The sequence below is a fragment of the Netta rufina genome (assembly GCF_964035555.1).
Source record: "Netta rufina genome assembly, chromosome: 5".
Classification (NCBI taxonomy): domain Eukaryota; kingdom Metazoa; phylum Chordata; class Aves; order Anseriformes; family Anatidae; genus Netta; species Netta rufina.
The window spans coordinates 29415637-29432992 of NC_140128.1; the positions used below are offsets into that span (position 1 = coordinate 29415637).

Sequence of the window (17356 nt, forward strand, 5' to 3'; positions counted from 1 at the left end):
TGTCATGGCATCACCACAGGTCCTCACTGACATTCCCAAAACTGGAATGCAGCCATTAGTGCTGTAGAGAGTGGAGCACCCTGCTTAAAACACTGATACTCTGCAGGAACTTGTAGCATTCGCAAAGGGCTCAGAGCCTGCCACTGCTCTCACTGCACAGCCTCAGCTCCATCAGACGAGGGCCCGCTCATGCCTGGCATCCTGGGAATGTCCTCCAACACCTGACACACCAGTCAGAACCAGGGCTGTCACACAGCGAAGTGCCACCAGCCAAAAGGGAGAGAAAAGAGAAGGAGCGAGTAGCAGCAAGTCTGACAGTTAGTTGAGAGCACAAGTCAAAATCTGCTAGTGCATCTGACAGAGCTTCTTCCCACCTAAAGGGACATCGCTGAATTAACAAGTACCAGTATTTGCTGACACAGAGCAAAAGCAGCAATTTTTCCAAGACAATTGCTTTCGTGTCATGGCAAAAGATGCAAGACAGGCACAAACGTTCAGCTGCTGAGAGGTGGTGGTCAGGGATGAGAGGGAAGAAAACTTCACCAAAGGGAAGCATGGCTGGAAGACCTGTGCTTTGAGTGAGAAAGCAGAAACAGCACCCATCGACAGAGGTTTTACTTTGCACACAAACTCGAGCACAAAAGCTTGGTGAAAGATTGCCAACCACCATCTGGCAACTTGAATAATTGTCCTGCATGCTTAGGAAATTTAGTCTCCTTTAATAAGAACGTTGGCCTAGGCAATTTGGTTTTAGCAGCCAGCAGATCAACACAGCTCTCTCTACAGTGAAGTTCACTACGATCAGTTACAACTGCAGCAGAAGGAACAAAAGCTCTCAAATTTGAGGAAAGCCAAGTGTCAAGCCCACACAGCACTGCTCTTCATCTAAACCAGTGCACGCTCTCATGGGTCCATCTTTGAGGAAGCTCTGAAAGGCAGGGAGTCTCCCCCAGCTGCATGCGGGGTGACAGACCAGAGTTCCTAAGGGGAAGCACACTGAAAAGGCAGCACGGGTGCAGCATCCACCTGCCTACAGCTAGTCCTGGGGAAAATCCCATGGAAAAAGGGTACAGTTCAGGGCCTCCTGAACTTCTCCTTGTAAATGTTCCCTCGAGACCACAGCCTGTGTGCGGGACACAGTTCCACTGCTAAGTTACTTGCTCTAGAAAGGGTGCAGAAAGCCTCAGCAAGTAGTCCAAGAGAGAAAATATACTGAGACTCTTAAAGAGCTCACTTGGCTTCACTTCTTAAAAGTAATATCTGAGAGGTAAGGCAATTACAACACACAGATCCCCTCACAGGGAGAACCTATCACTTGTTAGAGGCCTCTTTAATCTAGCACAGACCAACCTAACAAACCAGTTGCTGGAACCTAAAGGCAAACTGCAACTACGGCACCTTTCCCTCCCACACACTTCCCTTTAGTTTAATTAAAAAGTGCCAGAAGTTGTGCATCTTCCTATCTTTAAATCATGTCTGGCTGCTCTTTCTCACTGGTACACCTAAATCAAACACAGGTTCCTAGCACGTACAGTTCAGGAAACCTGCTGAGACAGAAATGCCTGGAACATAGAGCAAGTCGAGTTAGATGGATTTGTCTTTAAACTGTGGATATGAAAATGCAGGCCTCATCTGGTCAATACGTTCACAATAAGTTGTGGAAATGGATGAAAATGAGAGGGAAACATGGGATTTAGGAGTTTCAGCTGTCGTAAGCACTTATGGCAAATGAGTTCTTATAAGAAACCTTACAAGTTATACAGTTAGGATGCTTTTATCTTTGGCTTCAAGATTTCAACTTTTTTTTTTTTTTCAAAACCCATGGGATTATCTTGTAACAAAAGCTAAATTTCTCTCTAAATATTTACATGTAGACACTGTCCTCATTACCTTTTTCTGAAATTCACTTTTTTGATAATGACAGAAAATTCATATACAGTGTTCAGGCTAAAGACACAACTCAATGCTACAGAAACTGAGTGGAGGAGATGACTTTGGAAAACAGAGAAAGTTTAGGTGACTCAGCCCAGCTGCTCAGAGAAAGAAATGCAAGCCACAGCTCACAGGAGTGCTTGGGGTTGTAACCTCCTGAGGGTTACCCTGGTTGGTTTAATTTTGCATAAGAACAACTACGCTGATTTCCTGAAAAGTCACCTAGTTAATGCCATGGTATTAAAGTTATTCAAATAACTGTGAAAAAGAAATCCAAAGGAATAGCAAGCACCAGAAAGGCCTTTTCCTGCTCAGTAAGCCAAATGAAATGTCTGGGCACTGGATATAATCCTCCCTCCAATCATTTAATAAACTGCCTGCAAAACAGATGGCAATCATGCCTGAACAGTATTAAAATCATGAAGCTGAAAAAAAAAAGCTGTGTTTTCTCTGTTTACTTCAATGGGAAAAGAGTAAAAATAACTACCTGTTCCTGTAATTCCTCACCCTCCCTAGCCTGTTCCACGCACACCTCTCTTGCAGAGAACCTAGACTCAGTCAAGGGCTAACGAGAGAAGATTTGTCCCAGACAGACCTTTTCTTGCTGTATTTTTACTCTGATGGCTGTAACACAGCAGCATCGAGCTGTAGTCATCCACCTGACTAGAGGTGCGTGCTCTACATGGACAGCACAGCCAAAGGTTCAGAGCAGGCCACAGACAAGAGAGCTGCTTCATGCTGCACCTGCAAAAGTCTGCCTGAACAGCCGCCCTTACACGATCAGACATAGCTGGTTTGCAGGCCAAAGTAAGGCACTTCACTGCATCGGCCCAGGCCATCCAACACCAAAATACGATCAGCAAACATCAAGTCTGTCCCTAAAGTTCCTCCTCTTTTCTCCTCTCTTTACACTAGAGCAGCTGATAAGCCAAAGCAAGATTTCACGTGGCCTGAATGCTCTGAAACGCCGTGATTTAGGAACACCATGTGTAACAGTGTAACACTGCTATCTCCTGCGGATGGCAGGAACACAGCCCTGAGCAGACAACTTCAAATGCATCAACAATGTCCTGCTAAATAACAAGGAATAGAGAAAAGTAAAGCACCGAGACACCAGTTTTTCTTTGTTTGAATACGTATATTGCATATGTGATTTTTTTTTTGGCATCTTACAGACCAGACCATGCAATGTGCTTTTCTTTTACAAAAACAACACAAAATACATTCTTTGTTGGAGACGAGAGAAACAGGTCTTACCCCACAGTTTGGGTCACCTGGGGTATTTGAAGCCATTCGAATCACAGTGAGGAGAACAGGCCCTGCACATAAATTCAGCAACACGCTTTCCAGATAAGGATCTGCCCCTTCAGACCCTGCATTCTCTAAACCCTACCCTGCCGTCGTGCCTGCCAGCCTATCTCCTGAACATCACATCAGTCTTCACAAACAAGCAATAGCCAGGACAATCCCAGACTGCTCTCAGCTTTCCCTCTTTTAATCATCGTAAGGTTTTCTGACTGCAGAAAGCAAGTTAGCTACAGAAGACTTTCTAAAGTATTTCCCCCACTAAAAACAACCCGTAACAGAGACCTTTTACCTGAAAGATGCAGACTTCACCCAGCTTGATGGATGGAAGGGCTAGTGCTTCATTACTACTTTAAAGACTCTTCTGCAGCTTCAGCGTGACCAAATCTCTTGCCATTACTTATCCTTGTGATTCAGTTGTCTGCCCATTTCTCTCTGCTATGCTGGCATTTCGTGGAAATCATCCTCTTATAACTCTTACTCAAGAATGAGCAGCCATTCTGACAATCAGAGTCTTTTTTCTAGCAGCGGGCTATCTTCTACCTTTCTAGAACTGGTAGGATACCTCACCAATACTGCATATTAGTGTTAAATCAGCAGCTACAGTGATGGTTTTACCTGTGAAACCACAGATTAGATTTTGTACACTGTTCTTAAGGCATTTATTTAGTACAACCAAAAAAAAATCAACAAAGAAAAATAATATACCCTCTTCATTGCTTCTCTTTATTCGTGGTTTAGGTAGGGATCATTACTTTCAAGAAAAATTCAGTGGGAACAAGGCAAAGCCTCTAGTAAAAGTCTGTGATTTAAAACCACCCAACCCACCCCCCTAACCTCTTTATAAAGAGTCACATCTTAAAACATGGAATAGATGAGCGTGTTTCAAAGTTCATGGTGCAAAAAAGAGGGGGATGGCTAAAAACTTCTCATACTAGTTTAAAAAAAACAACAAACAGCCATCCCACTCTATACGTGAACACAGCCATCTCCCTTTCCCTGTTTGTCTCTGCTTCCAGCCACCCTGCAACAGAATCAGTATATAAAGAACACCAGCAGCAGCTTTATGATAGACAATGATCCTTTTTGGCATCAGTCTGTGATAAGATCGTTAATTCTCTATCTTTAAATTACATCATAGCTGTGTAAAATACGCAGTGATATCCAAAGCGTGAACTCTTCACATCCGCTGTCGATACCTCAGCAAGATCCAGACCGCTGCCGCAGCGAGCGCCAGGCCTGGCACCAGAACAGCTGCTAGGGGAAGCCCACCTGAGTCTCCATCACCTCGATGACCCACGGGGCCATTCTGTGGCTGCAACTACAAGGAAGAAAAAAGTATTTGTGTCAGAGAGCCCACTGCAGCCCCACCTGTGTGTCCGGACCAGGCAAAAGGGTTCCCCCAGCTCCCCGAGCACTCCACCCACAGGGTCAGAACAGCTTCAGGTGGACTGAGCTTCCCTACAGGGCACCAAGTCACTGCCAGGCACCCTTCCCGGGTGTCTTTCCCAGAAAAGGACGTCAGTAATTCCCTGTTTTTCTCATCTGCCCTGTACACGGGTCCAGAATTTTATTGATTTATTAATTTTATTAACTACTCCTTTACTAAGGGAGTAGAAAAGGGGCCTCAGCCCATCTCTCTCGACCAGCATGCTCCAGGTTGATCAGCATTTCCTTCGTCAACTTCAGTGCTAGCCGGGGATGTTGAACTGACAACAGGGGATTGAGGATTCCTCTCTTTCTGTATACAAAACAGTGCCAAGATATTTAATCTGCAGCAGCAAACGTTCCTTTTGCTGGGCCATATACACATCTCAGCACTAACAGGAGTGATGACCCGTGAAACAATGAGTTTTGACTCTAGTTTTGACTCTAGGAAGATTTCGTCATCTGAAAGAAAACTGGAGAACCTGAGATTTTGCCTTCTAAGACAAACCTCTGCCTCGGGGAGAGGAGATCCATGAGAAAACACACTACACTCCAGCAAACAAAGACCCAGGGACTCCTCCAATCTCACCAATTCACTGGTACTCTTATAACCAGGTAATTCAAGGTATGAACACAGCCGTCATCAACTAGAAGAGGCCATTGTTCAAATTCTTTACATGCATAATTTACACTGAGCACCTGGACATTGTATTTTTTCCGCCTCATAAAATAGAGAGCTATCAATCATGGAAACCAGTCTAAACTGAGCCAGGAATAACCCTATGAAACAGGTTAAACGTACCCTGCGCTGAATTTTCAGAGACACATCATAGCCTGCATTTCTGAACAGTTCCACAGCATCCATGTGCCGCAAATCCTTCAAGTCTCTGCCATTGATCTAGCGGAAAAAAAAAAAAAAAAGGAAAAGGAGAACCAGTTGCTGAAGGGCAAAAGCAAATTTTCAGTGATGCAGGCTAATATAGGAAGGATAGGAGATAAAAATCTCTTTAATAAAATTCTGCCTTGGAGCATGACACCACAGTTAGCAACATCCATATCCACCCATTCATATTATAGAAGAGTTTTTATGTTGAGAGGTAACAAGAGAAACTTCAAATCAAAAAACAGAGTTATTGGGAAAAAAAACACTACCTATGAGCAAAAACAGACTGTAAGAAGACAGTTGTGTCAACAGCAGCTTTTTATGTTGATGCCTTACTGGAAACAAATCAAAGGTGTAACTGTGACAGCTAATGAAAATAAAGGAGCAGCTATGGCAAAATTATTACTACAGTTAAATGAGTATATTTCCCACACTGTATCCCCTATTGGCGTACCTTTGAAATCTTCTTTCTCTTTGAAAGAGTGTTGTAAACATAAATTTAAAAGCATATTGATGTTAAAAATAAAAAAAAAAAAGACTTACATGCATATTTGCATCCACTTTGAAGTGCTAGAATTTTTCTTCTTTTCACATAATAATTTCTCATGGCACAACATTTTACAGCCTCCTTGATTTCATTCACTAACTAATGATACTCAACCTAATTTTTCTTACTGTTTCATCACCATTACCCCTAATTGTATCCCCTGAGATCATATCCAGTTCCTCTTGTCTCGTGACACTCAGACTTCCTGAACACATGCATGTAAATATTAAACTGTCAAGAAAAGATAGTATAATATTCAGCAGTTGAATGTAATATAATTTTAGCCAGTAATGGGCTTTAGATAGTATAAGGCACTCAATTCATTTATAGAGGCTAAAAAGATTACATGTGGAACATAATATACAAGTATAAAATAAAATTAAAAATATTAAAGTAGCATGTATCACACTAGAGAGACTACTTCTTCACCCATCACTTGTTAAAGCATCTTGTCTTGTATGACTGTCAAAAGTCTGAAGAACCTGGGGGACTGAATATCAGTCACTTTAAATAAAAGGAGAAGCAGTCTGTACTATTCCTGATGAGTTGCAATGAAGAGTTTTATGGACCAGAAATGTTATGGCCTAAAAATCCTCCTGAGCAAAAGGATCAGTAATCACTGACTACCAGTCAAAAAAGGGAAGCTTGGAGGTGGAAGATCAATTCCTGTATTTACATGTGGGTAAATGATGATCCACTGGGAGCAAGAGAAGGCCTGATGAATTCGAAAACCTCAGGGAGGCAAGTCACGAAGGAATGCAAGTGCTGCACCAAGAAGCACTTCTGAGAACAAACTGGGAAGGCAGAAGAGATGGGCCCATGAGTAGAGGCACTCATCTCCCTGGTGCTCAAAGCTCTCCCCAGATTCCCAAGAGAGCTCCTCCATAGCTCAGCATCAGGTAATTGCATACATCACATTCTCTGTGCACTCTGATGGCAAACCTGCATCTCATATCACATCACTGCACACAGCACTTCAAGATCGCACGGGGTGACAGGAGGAAGGGCTTACCGCTACAATTTTATCTCCTTCTTGTAATCGGCCATCAAGGTAAGCTGCCCCGTCCTTTTTGATCCGGCTGACATAGATGCTGCTGTCATTGGAAACGTACTGCTGATCTGTCCCACCAACAATGTTGAAGCCAAGCCCTAAGGTAAGCCAAAGAGAAAGCTGATGAGAAAATGCTCAGAGCTTCAAACATGCTTGCTGCTGCTGTGGACTGCATCCTCCCGTGCCCTTCTGTTTGCTCCACCATGCTGAAGCTCACAGCACACAAATCTGCATCACCCTTCCCAACCATCACTGCCTAAAAAATAAAATTTCTCCCCTGAGAAACTGGTGTTTAAAGCAGAAGAGAGACCCCGAGTGCCTGAGGGGGCAGATGCTTCACTCCGTAAAGCTTCTGGGAGCTGTTTTCAGGTGAGAGCTGGGAAGTACTGAGAAGCATGCCATCAGTTCTAAGATGCCAACGCAACCCACGGCAGGAATTTGCCTCTTCAGCACAGGATGAAAGTAAATGAAAGCACTCTGCATTTCACAGGAGGCTACGGTAAACCATTAGCTTTGAGAAAAAAAAAAAAAGAAATTGTGCCTCAGGAGTTTCATGAGCTGAGAATCACAGCTAGGGAAGGCAAGGAGCATTAGGCCCTGTCTAGAGGTGAGGAAACAGGCAGGAGGAGCTCAGGGCCACCTCGCACTCCAAAGGCTCCGTGCCTACTCGTGAGGAGCTGGAACTGGCAACCTTTGCCTCCAAGAGTAAAGTAAGATCAGGTCGGACACAGCTAGTTCAGATTTTATGCACTTTGTTCTCTTTCAGGAACTCAAAACACCACAGAAAATAAAGACAAGTTCCTGGATTTCATGCAAAACAAAAAGAAATACATATGCATTAAATAGAACTGATGTCCATATTTGTGTTATGTCTTGTACTGTTCTTTAAAGTAACCCTTGATTACAGACCTCCAGCTGGAACCAGCAGCTGGATTACAGCACAGTTAAAGATTAATACTCGTGGTTCCATCAAAATCCAGAAGAACAATCTGAATGAAAACTCTGGAAAACCACAGGTTACAAGAGCACGTTGTGTGCTGCACATGCCACTAAGCTTCTCTGTCAGTAACATGGGATGGGGAAGATTCCTCGAGAAGAGGCTGGCAGTCAAAAAAAGAAAGAAAAATCAAGAAAAAAAAAAATCAGGTATATAAATAATAAAGTAAATAGAGAGAGGAAACAAAAATTGACATAAACCAGTCACACAAAACCTACTGTCAGCCAGGCTGATTTATTTTTCCTCTCTCTCTCCCTCACTCTCACAAAGTTGGGACTAGAAACTCTGGGAAGCAGAGCTGCAAATGAAAGAGTATAAACACCTTGTGCCTGCTGGGAAGCAGCACTTTTAATTATTACTGGGGACCAAAGGATATAGGAGATGAGTCATGGTATTTTAAGTGTGCATCTGCAGTTGGAAAGTGGAGAAATATTAACAGCAATCTTGCCACACCTGATTTACTTTTTTTTCCTCTCCTCTCCTCTTCTCTTCCCTCCCCTCCCCTTCCTGGCAGCTTCAGACTAATGAGGAAGAAAATGGGAGGAGCAGCAGACTGAAGAAACGCTGACTTTTCAGCTGGACTCGTACCTATTCCAAGGAACGCTTGTGCACAATAACCCACCTTTGATAAGAATTAAAAAAAAAAAAAATCACAACATCCACAAACCTAAAAATGATTTGCCATAAACCTTCAGAGGAAGCAATACTACAGAAAATTAGTTTTAATCAATATTTATTACAAAGCCAGAAAGAAGGAATCCAAGTTTCAGAGTACATTGACTATCTCTCAGTTTTTGTGTGTGTATATACATATGTATATAAATACAATATAAGATGAACCAGTATACATTTTGCAAGTTTTCACCTATGATTAGAAAAATAATGTAAAGTTATCATCAGCAGAAGCCCTGTGAAGCAGGAACAGATCTTTGCGAGGCAGGAGCTCACACTAGACCGAGTTAAGTACCTGCAGGACTTGCCACTGGGCTTTTTCACCCTGTCTTTCCTTTCCAGCACTTAAGCTTCCAGTCTGGCTAAAAATATCTTCCCCATCATTCCTTCAACTCTGCTGCTATTCTCCTCCCTCCAGCTCATGCAGCCTCAGTAAGGGACAGAGCATAACCAGGAGAAAGAGAGGAAGGGGAAGGAGAGAGCACAGGGCATTAAATCCCTTGCACAGGGGACAGGAGTGCAAGGAGAGAGCTGTAAAAGCATGCCTGGGTCTAGCTTCTGGCCCTCCCATGCCTCGCCTCCTCTACCCACCTGAAATGTAAAAAGTCCCCCTAAGGACATTCAAAAAAATCAGGATTTACAGAATTAGCAGAGGAGATACTAAATAATACAAACCCCAATTTGAATCTACAAGGTTATTTAGTTTTTCACACAACCAAATTTTTCTGCCTAATTTCGGCCTAATAAATTAGAAGGCAATTTGAGAAAGACAAGAGACTTGCACAAACAGTTCTGCTACTTCAATACAATCACACCCTCAGCAAACTTCTGCCAGAGATGTTTGGCATCATCCTATTTTAGAAAGGTGTGCAGCCACGACTCATGTTAGAGTTGGGCTTGCACTCAGATTTACAGGGAACAGCAGTTTGTTCCTTCAACAGAAATGAGTAATAATTTAGTGATAAGTCATTAAAGATCGTAAGGGCTGTAGGGCCTTCAGATCAGCTGCTGTAGCTGGAAGCCTAACAGCAGAAATCTGTCCGGCCATTGAGATGGGCTGGCTGTTGTCGCCCTCAGGAACCAGCTTTAAATTCCAGTGGCCATGGTGCAGACCTCCCAGCTCTGCCCTTCAACGCCCCCATCCTACCCCTCAGGATTTCAGGTCGAGGTGTTCCCAAACATACGGAAAGAGCTTGGAGCCAGAACAGGCTTCATTTTACAAATCATTTCTGCCGACAAGCACGGTTTCATCAGCTGAGGCTCGCAACGTGGCTGTGCAGGCTTCCTGCGGCCGTGAGGCAGAGAGGTGCCTGCCTGCGATGGTCTGCAGGCTCACCTGGCATTGGGGCCAGGCCTGGCCCTGCAAATCGCTGCCCAGAGATGAGAAGCAGCAGAGAAATGCAGCGCCGCACCTTGCCCAAAGCAAGAGGCCAGACTCTGCTTGCTGAAGGCCCGTGACGCTATCCCAGCCACCTGCATGTAAAAAATACCACCTAGGCTGGGCAACCATGCACTCATGGAGGCAGAAGAGGAGGATGAGGGCAGGGGGAACCTGCCACCACTGTGTCACCTGCACGGCCTCCCCGGGGACAGCCAGGGGATGGGGCTCACTGCCATGGAGCTCCCAGCAAGGCACGGGGAGGCAAAGCCGGCCTGCGGCCACGCGCAGCAGCTGTGCAGAGGGGAGGGCCGGTCTCATTCGCCTCTCTTTTAATTAAAGATCAGGCCTCACACATCAAAGCGCAGCTCTGGCTTCAAAACTTCCCCAGACCTTGCAGCTCTTCAGATCCAGGAATTTCCTTCAGATCTGTGTGTGTGTGTTGCTACCTTGCCGTGACTCTGACAATGCCATTGTGACCATAACACAAATCCTACAGGAGTACCTCAGCCAGCTGGGGTCTGAAGGCCTGGTCGCTGCCAGCAGAGGGGATGTTGCTGTGATGGGAGAACACAAAGCCAAAAAAACGCCCCGCAGACACCCCTGCTCCCCTTCCCTTCAGCCAGCACCGCTCCCGTCTGAAACCCGAAGTCCCCTCTGACTCCTCACTGAGCATCCTGCACAAAGCTGCCCGCATGGGGACTGTCACCTGCACTCAAACTTCCAGCAATACCCCCAGTTTTGGGTGTCCGACAACACCGGAGCACCACACACCTGCCGCTTCACTCCAAAGCAACAGCAGCGAGGCAGCAGACAGCAGCACGAGCTCCGGGCTTCCCAAAACCCCATTTTTGCCATTTCCCAGAGGGAGACCGCCAGCAGCCAGCACCTCAGAGCCCCGTTACGGCATGAGACAGAGCCTGGCGGATTTCTCTCCCCCTTACGCAGCCGCAGCCCCGTCCCACAGCAGAGCACTCGCCACGGCAGCGCCAGCAGCCGCAGCATCGCCCAGCCACCCCCGACAGCACCGGGGGAGACGGCTCCAGGGCTCGGGGGCTGCTCCCTGCGGGCCCCCCGGGGCTTCCTCGCCACCTCCCGGCGAGGAGAGCGAAACCCGGGGCCGGGTCCCCCCCCTTCGCCGCTGCCCTCCCCCTGCCCGCCCGCTCCCCGCAGGCCTCGGCGCGGCTGCCCCGGCCCGGGAGGAGCCGGGGCCCGGCGAGGGGCGGCCGCCGGCCCGGCCGTACCCGAGGGTCTCCGGGTGAGCCTGATCACCTCCTCGGCGAGGCCGCCGCCGGCCGCCACGCTGCCGTTCATGCTGCAGCCCCAAGGTGAAGTCGGCTCCCGGGGCGGCCGCTTTCGTTTCCTCGGCCGCCGCGGGGCCGCGCCGCGGAGCGCTGGGAGTTGTAGTTTGTGTTTTTTTTTTTTTTTTTTTTTTTTCTCGAGCACGCCCTCGGTGCCGGGCTGGAAGGCAGCAGGGGCACGGTGACGGGCTGGCACCGCCAGCACTCTGCCACTGATGGTTTTGGGTGCAAAAAGGGGAATTACAAGAGGCAGGCGGGGCTCCGAGTGGCGCACAAGGAGCCCGCAGCGCTTGGGTTACTTCTTTCGGCTGACCCCCAGCCGCTCGGTTTGCCACATCCTCCTTGCTTCTTGCACCTGAATTATGCTTGTTAGTTCTCTGGGAAAACAAAACTCAACTAAAATAATAATAATAAAAGAATAAAGATAAATAATTTTTAGATTATTTTAGATAAAATAATAAAAGAGTAAAGCATAAAGCTGTGGGTTAGTCAAAGCGGAGTTATCTCGCCTCTTGGCATAAATGCAGGGACTGTTTTCTTCACCTGCCCCAAACCATCCGTGTTGTACCAAGATATGATGCAGCATGCTGGACAAACAATGCGTTACCTCAGGTCACCAGACAAATATAGGTAACAGTTTAAGGACCCCTTCGCTTTAGACAAAGAGCCACGACGAGCTCTGAATCACATCTTTGTATTTCACATCCAACCATAATGTAACCAGGCCTTTTTGGATGAGAAACACAATTGTTTAAAAAATGTGTAGGAAAATGCATATTCGAAAAGCATGTGTCATACCTGGGAGTCTGAAAGTTTTCCATTGGCACCTGTTGAGTAACCAAATCTTTCTTCCCAAATGTTGCAAGTCTTGTGTTACTTATCCTGCCTTTAGAGAACGTTTGCTAAAAATACGGGTTTTGCTTTCCAAATACATATAATCATTCTGGTAGCAGACAAGTGCACTATAGTCCTTAGTCTAAAAATGCCAGACATTTAAAATAAAATTTTCACCATAAATCTGGACTACAGATTCCTCTTTATGCTGATCTGGTGGAAAAATCTAGATATTGCTATAATATACATAAAAATAACAATAATAAAATCATCGATTAGTATTTTCAGATCCTTTTTCCATGCTTTTTCATAAATTTGACAGATTTTAAATCTTGTTAAAAAACTGAAAATATGCTTCTGCATAGCATGCTGTAGAGCTATGACATTCAGTAACTGCTTACAAAGCAATCACATAGTAAAGCAAGAGAAAGCTCCTGAGCTAGTTAGATAAAATATCTATCAAATATTGTGGAAATTCTGGCTGTGGGGGCTAGCAGAATAGTTTCAAGTATTTTAGAAATCCAGTTAACTTGTGCAGTCTCACAGACAGCTTTTTTTTTTTTTTTTTTTCACAATAATAAAATACACAGCACTTCTCAGAAGAACCTGCAGGCAAGGTATTGTGAAGCGTCCAGAAAAAAACAGATGCGTTCTCATGAAACGTCAGGTTTGGTGTCACTGTATTTTTGACATACATGTATATCTGATGGTTCAGAAGTGTAACATTTACTGGCATGATCTGGATAATGCTTCTCTACCGTCTCACAAAATGAAGAACCCGCTCCCTACTGTCTACCTTCCTCCTGAAAGGTTCCTCCCTGGAAAGAGTGTGAAGGTTTTATGCCAGGTATATACCTGCATCTCACCAGAATATCTGTTTCTAGCCTGCCTGCATGTCTCAGGTGCACCTTCAATGAAGAGACTGCAAGAGCATTTGTTTTTTCTCTTTGGCTATTACTGACTGACAGAAGCAAGATGTTCACAAACACCTCTCCCTGAATTGAAGAAAGCATTAGATGAAGGAGTAAAGTAGAGCAAACCATTTATTTACACCTGTTTTAAAAAGTTTACATTTGTAAACAGTTGATATGGAGCATAAAAGCTATACCTACTGTTTGCCTAACTACTTTGAGAGCTCAAAGAGCAAATCAAAAAAACAGCATACCTTACTGCCAGCATTTATTAACTTAAAATAAACAAAGATAACATTTACTCTGTATTTAATAAAATTATATTAGATTATAACTATTCAGAACGTGTTGAATTACTTTGATGAGTTATCAGCTGGCTCTGCTCAAGGGTAATTGGAGATTTTCCCAGGAGCATCCACAGCTACAGCTTTGGAAGAACTACTATCTTCTTCCACGGCACCAAGCTTTTTCCCTCCTAAGCCATTCCCCTACTTCCCGTTTAAAATATATGGTAAGGGCAACTCCAAGGACAAAGAGAAAAAGAAAGCTAAATACTGCTACTCCTATTTTTGCTCTCTGAAAAACCTCCTCGGGTGGAGCAGGTCCACTGTCAATGCTACCTCCAAATCCTTCCCACTCGCAATCTGGAGGAGCCCATCCATACCTGCAGTGACAGTTCTTACGATTGTTACACACTCCTCTGTTATGGCACTTTGTTACGTTGCAGTCATAGTTCAGCACGGACATATTGGTACATGTCCTTTTGATACAAAGCATGTCACTACCACATGGCGTGCCATCTTCCACAGCCCCTAGGTCAGCTGTAGCCATCCCTACGTGGTAGTCAAGGCCCCAACACTTTTTACCTTCCTCAGGGGTTTGGACTACTGTTATGTGGTTTTGCAAGAAAGGCAACCTGTGTATGTTTTCACACTGTATCCTACCACATAACATATTCTCAATGCTGCATTTTATAAACTGAATATTGTCACGAATACCACAATTTCCAAAACGGTCACCTTCAGTATTCACTATGAAACAATCTATAGGAGCAACCCTGGCTTGTTTGCCAAAGAGATGCTTGCATTGTTCATCGTGGGAAGTACATTTTCCTCGATAGCAATAGGAACCATCTTTGCAAGGGGTTCCATCTTGCATGTACAAGTCTGGCTGGCACCACGGGGAAGTCCCGTTGCAGTACTCTGGCAGGTCACAGATGCTGGTACTTGCTCTGCACAGTGTTCCTGCTGGACTGACCTGACAGCCCTTGCAACATTTTCCAGAAGCACAAACTGAACCTGCAGTCAACGTACAGTTCGGGTGACAGCAAGGATCCTTTCTGCAGCTTGACCGTGAACCACAGTCACATTGCTCTCCGCTTTCTACTATCTTATTCCCACAGTATTCACGCTTCAAGGTGTAGTAGCTGCCAGGTGCCGGTGGCTGACGCAGGCAGGTACCACCACTCCCAAGCAAGTCAAAGTAGTATTTGTAACTGCAGTCACTGAACGCATCGGTGTCGACTTCAGTTTCATACATAATGCATCTCTTCCGCCTGCATTTGCAGTACGGTTCGTCATGGCGCATCCCAAGATTATGGCCCAGCTCATGGACAAACGTGATAATAAACGAGGACAACTTCCTGTTGGTGAAGGAATCAACTGCTGCTGCCCACTGGCTATCACATACGGACCCCAGAAATGCCAACCCCAGGCTTCTTCCAAAGCTCTGATATGCAAATAAGTGAGCGGTATCGTGGCGCATCCGTGGATACAGGTCTGATTTTCGCCATTTGTTAAATTCTCCAAGTGCCTTGTTTACAGAGTTAGTAATGTTTATAAAATTACTTTTGGTCCAGATCTCCAGTCCCACAAGGAACAGTTGAACGGAAAGCTGTTCATACAGAGAGTCCCCGATATTGATGACTTCTATGACTTGCCTCAAGACTTCGGATTCATTCCTGCCCGACCTCACAAACCGCACGTTGTCCACGACCACCACTATCTTCACATACCTGATGTGCGTCCACCATTCCTTCAGCATGTACTCCTCGTCCACCAAGGGGGCCTGGAGCCATGGCAGAAAACCCTTTTGGTACTGCAGCTCCTCCGGGGTCAGCCCACAGGTGGGGCCCATGGGGCTGTGAGCCGCCTCCATGCGGTAGAGGAAGTGCCGAAAGGCCGGATCGTTGGGGATGGGCTCGATCTCGTAGATGCCACCTTCCACCCACAGCACCCCACGGAGGCCCCTGCCACAGGTGCCGAGGGCCACCAGGGAGCCGGGGCTTCCCTGCACCTCTCCCTGGTAGAAGCAGTCGTCCTGCACGAAGGGGTGCTCCTCCCGGCGCGCCCCATCCTCGCCGTAGGTGACCAAGGTGAAAGGCCGGGAGACCAAGCCCCTCCTGGGCCGTAGGCGCAGGATCCGCGGCCGCCCGTCCACCTCCAGCCAGTAGGAGACGGTCAGGGGGTTGGTGTCGGCGCGGGGGCTCAACTGCCGTGGCACCGTCACCCACATGCTGGTGATCTGCAGCGTCCCGGGCTCGCCGCCCTGGGCAGCGGGGCACCCCACCAGGCCCAGCAGCAGCAGCAGTGTCCCCATGGCCACCACCTGGCGCTGCCCCATGCCTGGCTTCGTGTGGGGCCCGAGCCTGGAATGGAGCCACCCCCACGTCCCCAACTGCCCCTCAGCGCCTGCCCTCCCCCTGCGAGGAACCGAGGCAGAGTGGCAGCATGGTGGCCTCCTTCACCGCCCGCGTCGCGAAATGGCGCCCCAACACCCGGCATACATCTCAAAGGGCTGTGAGTGTGCCTCGAGACAGCCAGCTGCTGCTCTGCCAGCACGTACAGAGGCTTTTGTGGAGGAATAAATAGAATTAGTCCAACACAGGCACGTTCCCAGCTTTTTATAATCCTCATTTTCAAACGGATGGGTATTTCTCCAGTGCAGGTATAAGAGCTCTGCATAAGGAGCAGCCCCAGCTGAGTTTCACACTCCTAGTCATTTATGTCTGCAGAGAGCAAATAAATCATTTGGTTAGACCACAAGGGGAAAAAATCTGTTGAAATAGCTCAAAGGTTGGCTTTGGCTTTGTTCGCTTTTTTATTAAAAGATCATTTGTGAGTGAAGATCAGGAACAGTCAATTTTGACTCAACAGAGTGTGAAAAGAGCTTAGGGCCTGAAATGGAAAAGCGAAGAGATGCTGGATAGCAGGACATAACACTACTTGGTGCCTTTTCATAGCCTGTCTTACTATAGCTAGTGACACACCTACCCACACACACGAAAAACAGAATAAAGGATGAATCTGATTCCGCTAGGGTTGATAGAATAGAAGCAAACTCCTAGCTCCAGGTATAAACCCATAAAGCCTACCAGTTGCTATGTACATACAGCAGTGTGCCTCAATTACTAATGCCACCAGTGCAGTTGTGGTTTTCTTACATCATGGCCTTTTCAAATGTTTGTGCTTGTTGAGCACAGGGAAGAGGCTGCTTGCATGTGCATCTACCACCTGGCTGCCATCTCAGTGTTAGGGAACCGCTCCACCAAGATACAGCCCTAAGACAGCGACCTGGACTGTGGTAAGGCAGGTTAAGCACAGCACAGCTACGCATGCTTTTTGGCATGTAGTGCTGGGATTCAACGTACCAACAGCTGTTATCTTTTAGGAACTCTTTACAACTTTATTTTCAGCACTGGACACATTTCCATGCATTCATTTCGAGTGTGGCCAGCATTGGTAGTGCACACCCAGTAATAAAACACTAGATTAAAGGAATGAAAATAGGAGGATGTCTGCTTCTATCAGAATCTTTCTTGATAGCAATAGATAACCATAATTGTATATTGTTTGAAATTGTTTATTACCACTTTACCTAAAAGCAAACAAACTCATGGCCTAAGTTAATCTTAGATTAATTTTCTTATTAGAGTTACCTCTAAAACTAAAGAAATTATTTTCTGTGAAGTCTTCTATGTGCAGTTAGCTGTTGAATAATTGTCAACCACTTTTCATGCCGGTTTTGCATTCCAGGGCTGTGAACTGTGTCACTTTATGCCTCTTGAAATAAACATAATTCAGACCACAGTAGCTGTAACGGAAAATCCTATTACATA

At 45.9% G+C, this 17356-nt stretch overlaps 2 protein-coding genes across 2 annotated transcripts; both read right to left on the reverse strand.

Moving 5' to 3' along the window:
- Nucleotides 1–3065: 3065 nt before the first annotated feature.
- Nucleotides 3066–11571, reverse strand: LOC311210421 (synaptojanin-2-binding protein-like). The gene is made up of 4 exons (XM_084288353.1): nucleotides 11438–11571; nucleotides 7108–7244; nucleotides 5468–5563; nucleotides 3066–4558 (listed from the first exon to the last, which is right to left on the reverse strand). Exons 1-4 carry the CDS (start codon nucleotides 11505–11507, stop codon nucleotides 4418–4420), a joined length of 444 nt encoding a protein of 147 aa, XP_084144479.1. The 5' UTR covers nucleotides 11508–11571; the 3' UTR covers nucleotides 3066–4417.
- Nucleotides 11572–13680: 2109 nt separating this feature from the next.
- On the reverse strand, nucleotides 13681–15837 carry LOC311209766 (disintegrin and metalloproteinase domain-containing protein 20-like; the record flags this gene model as incomplete). Its single annotated transcript, XM_084287278.1, has 1 exon — nucleotides 13681–15837. The coding sequence occupies one exon, from the start codon at nucleotides 15835–15837 to the stop codon at nucleotides 13681–13683; it is 2157 nt and encodes a 718-aa protein (XP_084143404.1).
- Between the last annotated feature and the right edge of the window lie 1519 nt (nucleotides 15838–17356).